Source organism: Rhinopithecus bieti, unplaced genomic scaffold (genome assembly GCF_001698545.2).
Source record: "Rhinopithecus bieti isolate Rb0 unplaced genomic scaffold, ASM169854v2 scaffold_73599, whole genome shotgun sequence".
Taxonomy (NCBI): Eukaryota; Metazoa; Chordata; class Mammalia; order Primates; family Cercopithecidae; genus Rhinopithecus; species Rhinopithecus bieti.
In genome coordinates, this window is record NW_016827349.1 from 486836 (window position 1) to 493961 (window position 7126).

The 7126-nt window shown below is 40.0% G+C and overlaps 1 protein-coding gene across 3 annotated transcripts in view; it reads left to right on the plus strand.

The window, feature by feature from the left end:
* The window catches only part of TMEM245 (transmembrane protein 245), a 103352-nt gene that overhangs the window by 55257 nt on the left and 40969 nt on the right, over positions 1-7126 (plus strand). For all 3 annotated transcript variants that reach the window (XM_017863780.1, XM_017863781.1, XM_017863782.1), the window contains 2 exons: positions 1065-1155; positions 4599-4697. In XM_017863780.1, the coding sequence (XP_017719269.1) occupies positions 1065-1155; positions 4599-4697 (190 nt within the window). The remainder of the gene's footprint in view (positions 1-1064; positions 1156-4598; positions 4698-7126) is intronic.

Consider the following 7126-nt stretch of genomic DNA (forward strand, 5'->3'; position numbering starts at 1 on the left):
CTGCTTAGTCAAGAGGAGAGTGAGGAGGCCATGTCTCACTGCACAGCAAGTAAAGCTTGTGGACTATGGTTCCTTACATAATTGGAACTCTGTTCAGGGATACTATTTTTAAAAGATCTTCAGCAGATAACCAAGTTGAGGATAATTATTCACTTTCTTCATTTCCTTCATTCTTTTTGATTTCTTCACTTCCTTAGATCAGTGATTCTCAAACTGTAGCATGCTTCAGTATCATCTGCAGGGCTTGTTAAGGTACAGATTGCTGGGCCCCAGTCGTGTTCCTTTTTCAGTAGATCTGGGTTTGGGCCCCAAATTTTTCATTTCTAACAGGTTTCCAAAAAGTTTTGATGCTGCTGATTTGTGGATCACACTTTGAGAACCCTGTCCCAGATGTTGAATATCCCAGTCTCCCAGAACCACTTTCTTTGGTGCCGAATAAGGCAGATGACTCAGGACATGTGAACAGAGAAACCAGGCAGAGTAGAATGAAAGGGAGGTTGTGGGAAAAGTGAGTCTAAAAGCTAAGGAAACATTGAGGCCGGGCGCCGTGGCTCCCGCTTGTAATCCCAACACTTTGGGAGGCTGAGGCAGGTGGATCACTTGAGGTCAGGAGTTTGAGACCAGCCTGACTAACATGATGAAACCCTCTCTCTACTAAAATACAAAATTAACCAGGTGTGGTGACATGCCTATAATCTAAGCTACTTGGGAGGCTGAGGCAGGAGAATCACTTGAACCCAGGAGGTGGAAGTTGCAGGGTTGCACTGAACCAAAATCGTGCCATTGCATTCCAGCCTGGGCAATAAGAGCGAAACTCCGTCTCCAAAATAAAATAATAAAATAAAATAAATAAAACTAAGGAAAGATTGAAAGGACTTCCTGAATGTTAGAGACTTAGGCCAGTTAAGTCTGGCAGTCCTACTTATGATGCTTCGTATCTGTGTATTGATGAATGACAGCAGTCTGTCTGTTATGGATTAAGCATATCAAGTTCAAAGCATTACTGGTACACTACACAGAAAGTGTACTTTTAAAAATTCTTTTCTTTCTTTGTTTTACATTAGTTGGCTTCCTGAGGCTCAGGTAGTCCAAAGAGCCCTGAATTCTGCAGCTAACAATGTGTATCAGTATGGACGAGAATGGATAACTCACAAGGTAAGGGAAGAACCTTTCTTTGTGGCTTTCTCTTTTTAGGGTCTTTACTGGTGGTTGCTTCTTGCTTTGATAAAACATAAATAGAAATGCTATTCACAGCAGTAAATAGGCTTAAATAAACAGATAAGCAACATACAATTAAATCTTTTGAAAGATCACATTAAATAGGGGTAGTGGCCTGAACAATCTGAGAGGTTGGTCGTGTACTTTTTCAAGATAGATCTGATTCATTACTTGTGAGTTAGGACAGAATGATCACTTGGTTTGGGTAGTCAAATAAGGCTTTGTAGAGAAAAAGGTATTTATGCATATTAAATCTTATTATCTGCTGATAACTATCTTTGGCAGTTTCCAGTTATTTTCATTTTATTTATTTTTTTCTTTTACTGTTTCTAAGAAGCCTGCAATATAAATTATTTTGCCTGCTTTGTAGATGAGGAAACAAGACTCAGCAAGGCTGAGTCAGTTCCCAGGGGTCATGTAGTAGATTGCAGAGCTTGGTTTGAAACTGAAACTTAACTTCAAATCCTTTGTTTCTACTGTAGCATGCTTGCAGTGTGTGCCCAGAACTGGATTAAGTGCTTTGATGTGGCACTTGAGATAAACCTTGAAGGAATGACAGATCAAGAAAGAGTGGCTTTTTAAGAAGGGTATTTGTGTGAGCCAAGATGCAGAGACAGGAGTGTGCTTGAAGAGATGATTGAGATGCTGAGACAGGAGTGTGCTTGAGGAAATGATCTTGACTAAAGTGGAGGGAGCTTTGTGAAGGGGAAATGAATGATAGAGGAAAAGACAACACAGTTAAGGATTAGGTTCTGCAATATGAATTTGGGATATTCTTTCCTTCCCTAGTATTGCCTGTAGGAATAAAGGTAAGTTGCATTTTTAGTATACTGAAGTAATTAGGATTATGTAAGAATCGACAAGATTTGTTCCCGGGCTAGAGTGCAGTGGCGCGATCTCAGCTAACTATAACCCCCACCTCCTAGGCTCAAGTGGTTCTACTACTTTAGCCTCCTGAGTGCTGGAACTACAGGCATGCACCACCATGCCCAGCCAATTTTTCTATTTTTTATAGAGACGTAGTTTCATCATGTTGCCCAGGCTGGTCTCAAACTCCTGTGCTTACACAGTCCTTCCACCATGGCCTCCCAAAGTGCTATGATTACAAGGCATGAGCCACGATGCCTGGCCAAATGGCTTTATTATATTGAGTATTTTGTTTTCAGTTTATGAATAAATCAAATATAAAGGAACAAATTGAACAGATATGTTTGCATTGAATATGTCTAGTAACTGGTTCACATATCTGTAAGGCCAGAATCAAATAGACAAAGAGTAAGGAAATAGATGTTGTAAACTAACATGGGAAAATGGTCACTCCTTTCATTACTAAATAAGAAAATAATAAATAATGGCTACATTTCACACCTGTTAAAATCCCTAAAAATTGTCCAGTTAGTTCATAAGGCTTTGAGGAAATTGGGTCATTTATGTAAATTTGAAAAGCATTAATTGGTGTATTTCTTATAGAAGTCAGTTTACCAGTGTGTAGCAAGAGCCATTAAAATGCTCATTGTCGGCTGGGTGTGGTGGCTTATGCCTGTAATCCCATCACTTTGGGAGGCTGAGGCAGGAGGATCACTTGATCCCAGACCAGCTTGAGCAACATAGTGAGACCTTGTCTCTACAAAAAAATAAGAAAATTAGCTGTGTGTGGTGTCATGCGCCTGTGATCCCAGTACTTGGGTCTCTGAGGTGGCAGGATCGCTTGAGCCTGGGAGGTCCAGGCTTCAATGAACCCTGATCATGCCACTGTACTCCAGCCTGGGTGACAGAGTGAAACCCTGTCTCAAAAAAAAAAAAAACCAAAAACTCATTTTCTTTGGTTCCAGTACATTTATTTATGTCACAAGTAACCCTGCAATGAGCATCCATAGATATCCTTAAGAACTGTGTAAAAGGATGTTCATTGCAGTGTTACTCATGACATTAAAAATTAGGATTCATGGCTCGGCACAGTGGCTCACACCTGTAATCCCAGCACTTGTGGAGGCTGAGGTGGGCAGATCACTTGAGGTCAGGAGTTCAAGACCAGCCTGGCCAACATGGGGAAACCCTGTCTCTACTAAAAATACAAAAATTAGCTGGGCATGGTGGTGCATGCCTGTAATCCCAGCTACTCAGGAGACTGAGACAGGAGAATTGCTCAAACCTGGGAGGCAGAGGTTGCAATGAGAGCCAAGATTGCGCCACTGCACTTCAGCCTGGGTGACAGAGCAAGACTCCATCTCAAAAAAAAGAAAAGAAAAAAAGAAAAAGGATTTAATTATATATCCTTAGAGTGGGTAATGATCAGCTAATATCAGAACATAATGAACTAATAGAAGAGTATTAAAGATGAAAGTTAGTGATGAAGACTGAAGATTAAATGTTTATAATGCAGTAGAAAATATAGAATTCTAAATTGTCTCTGTGTAAACAGGCAGAAAGTTGCAGAGGAAATAGAAAAATGGAAACAATTGTATTAAGGAAGTGGGCCTACAAATTTCTTTTAGGAATTCTTTTTTTTTTTTTTTTTTCCTGAGACCAGGTCTCTATTATTCAGGCTGGAGTGCATTGGCATGATCATGGGTCACTGCAGCCTCAACCTCCTGGACTCAGGTGATCCTCTCACAGTCTCCCAAGTAGCTGGGACTGCAGGCACACACCACCACACCTGGTAATTTTTTTTTATTTTTTAGAGAGATGGGATTTCGCCATGTTACTCAGGCTGGTCTCAAACTCCTGGGTTCAAGTGATCTGCCCACCTCAGCCTCTGAAAGTGTAAAAATTGTTTTTTATATTATAATATGGTTTTAATAATAACTAAGTGGGATAACATCTTACAATGATAGCCTTCCTCTAAGTTACGTCGTCTCAGTGTACTTGATTTCCACAAACCCGAGGCCAGTCTGATCAATTGTAAATGAGACCGCACATCTCTCAGCATGCAAATGGAGGGAAGGATTTGTGTTTATAGCCAGCGTCCTAAAATTTTACTTAAAGGTCTGTGGTAATTCTTAATACTAGAGATAAATGTAACATGAGACATATGTATAATGGAAGGGCACTGGGATTACAGGGGAAAGATTTCTCTAGACAGGTAAGATCAGATAAGTCAGCAATCATGGCTTCATTTGCATCATTCTCTGATAGCGTGAGGTAGCTCTCTTAGAGACCTGAGAATAGAGCAAAGAAGATAGAAGCAAAAAGATGAGAAAGGAAATTTACTGGAAATACTCAGGAGTAGAGTTTAAGAAAAGAACATAATATGGCCAGAGATAAATCGTCTGGAACATTTTTGTTTGATTTGAAACAAATGTAAATACACAGCATATATTAAATTTACTCTATTGTTGCCTGAAATATTGTACCAGGTTGTATCTGTGTTTTTTTTCTAGCTCCATAAAATTCTAGGAGATAAGGTGAACAATACTGCTGTAATTGAAAAGCAAGTACTAGAACTTTGGGACAGACTGTATCACTCTTGGTTTGTAAAGGTAGGTTATTTTAGCTAAGGTTTTATGTTGTAAACTAATAAAGTCCTTTTATCGACTCATCAACTAGATAGGATTATATTCACAGCGGGATTTCATTCATGAAAATTTTAAAACAGCAAAACCCTTAAGCCTCAGGTCACTAAAGACAGTGTGAGTTGATGGTTAGTCTTCATGGCAGAACCTGCCTACCTCTCTGGTGCATCAGTATTCCATCCTCAGTATGTTGTCATGGACATCTCATCCTCTAGACCAGCTCTGTGCAGGAGAAGTGTAATGCAAGCCACATAAGGTAATGTTAAATTTTCTAGTACTTACACTAAAACAAATTTTACCTGTTTTAGTTTTTCAGTGATACTTTATTTAACCCAGTATACCCCAAATACTATTATTTTAATATATAATCATTAGAAAAAATTTAATAAGATATTTTATATTCTTTTTTTTCCATACTGTCTTGAAATCTAGCATGCATTTTATACCAGCAGCACGTCTCAGTTTTTGAGCTAGACATATTTTAAGTGCTCAGTAGCCACATGTGGCTAGCTTCTACTGGCTCTACTGGCTACTGTTTTAGACAGTACAACTGTAGGCATTAAGAACTTTTCTTTGAGGAAGTGAAACTGGATCTAAAAGCTTAGAGATCTTTTATTTTTTATTTTTATTTATTTATTATTATTATTACTTTTTGAGACAGGGTCTCACTCTGTCACCCAGGCTGGAGTGCAGTGGTGTGATCTTGGCTTACTGTAACCTCCATCTCTTGGACTCGAGTGATCCTCCTGCCTCAGCCTTCTGGGTAGCTGGGATTACAGGTGCACGCCACCATGCCTGATAAATTTTTTTGTATTTTTTGTAGAGATGAGGTTTTGCCATGTTGCCCAGGCCATCCTATACACTAGTTCTAGCAGGGCCTGTGGGCTAGCAGGAGCTGTGCTGTGTATAGAGTGGGCAGAGTTGGTGGTGATGATTCTGAGTTGATGTAAGGAGAGCAAGTATATATGTAAGTCTCTTAATGTAGGGTGGAGGGGGAGGAGGGCTGATTTTAAATTTGAATTTGTTCCTTAGTGACTTGTTCGGGATTATGTACTTGCTTTGGGATGAGTTGAGGGAAGATTGTTAGTTTTTATAGATTTCAAAGACTTTGGAAAAAATATCCAGGGAATATCTAGGTGAGTATCATAGATTTGATCTCATCTGCTGAAAAACCAGATAATTAGAAAGGTATATCTATTTCTTTTGCTAACTCTGGGACTTCTGCTTACAGACAAATAGCTTTTATTACCCCTCATACCTCGTGAGCTTTATTTTATAGTAGAGGAAGGTCAGTGTTTTCATAAGCATAGGTTTATTAAGTGGTTAAGTACAGTATGTCCCCCAGTATGCTGGATGATCGGTCCTAATACACCCCACTGGTACCAAAATCCAGGGATGCTCAAGTTCTTTGTACAAACTGGCATATTTGTTGGCTGGGCATGGTGGCTCATGTCTGTAATCCTGGCTGTTTGGGAGGCTGAGGTGGGAGGATCACTTGAGGCTTGGAGCTTCAGACCAGCCTGGGCAACGTAGTGAGACCCCATCTCTACAAAAAATTAGCCGGGTGTGGTGGTGTGCGCCTATAGTCCCAGCTACTTGGGGAGACTGAAGTGGGAGGATCACTGAAGCTCAGGAGTTGGAGGCTGCAGTGAGCTATGACTGCACCATTGCACTCCAGTCCAACCTGGTGACAAGGCGAGCAAGACCTTGTCTCTAAAAAAAGACGACGACATTCCTGCCATCATGCTTGTCTAATTTTTTAATTTTTGTAAAGATAGGGTCTCACTGTGTTGCCCAGGTTGGTCTTGAACTCCTAGGCTTAAGTGATCTTCTTGCCTCAGCCTCCCAAAGTGGTAGGATTACAGTTGTGAGCCATTCTACCTGGCCCTTATCTCTTTCAAAGTTAGTTATTCTCGTATCTCTGCCAATGTCTTCCAGATAGACAAATTCTATTTACTGCCTTACATTTGCTTGTTATATTCTTCTCTCCTCATTTTGCTTATCTTGTATGGTAAATTAAAAGAAAATGAGGAAAGGAGGAAAAGCAAAGATGGGAGATCAAGAGAAAGGTAGAGGACCTAAAAACTGAAAAAAAAAAAAAAAAAGTAAATGCTATTTAGTGTGTTGTTGTAGATATTGAGGAGTAAGATGTGTTTGCAAATGTATTTAGGAGGGAAGCACTGGAGCAAGACTTAGCCAAAGTACCTAGAATATAAACAAAAGCATTTTATATTTCAGATCTTTAAATGGAGTTCTTAGCTGATTTCTTTTTCCTTTTTTTGTTTTTTTTGAGACGGAGTCTTGCTCTGTCGCCCAGGCTGGGGTGCAGTGGCCGGATCTCAGCTCACTGCAAGCTTCGCCTCCCGGGTTCACGCCATTCTCCTGCCTCAGCCTCC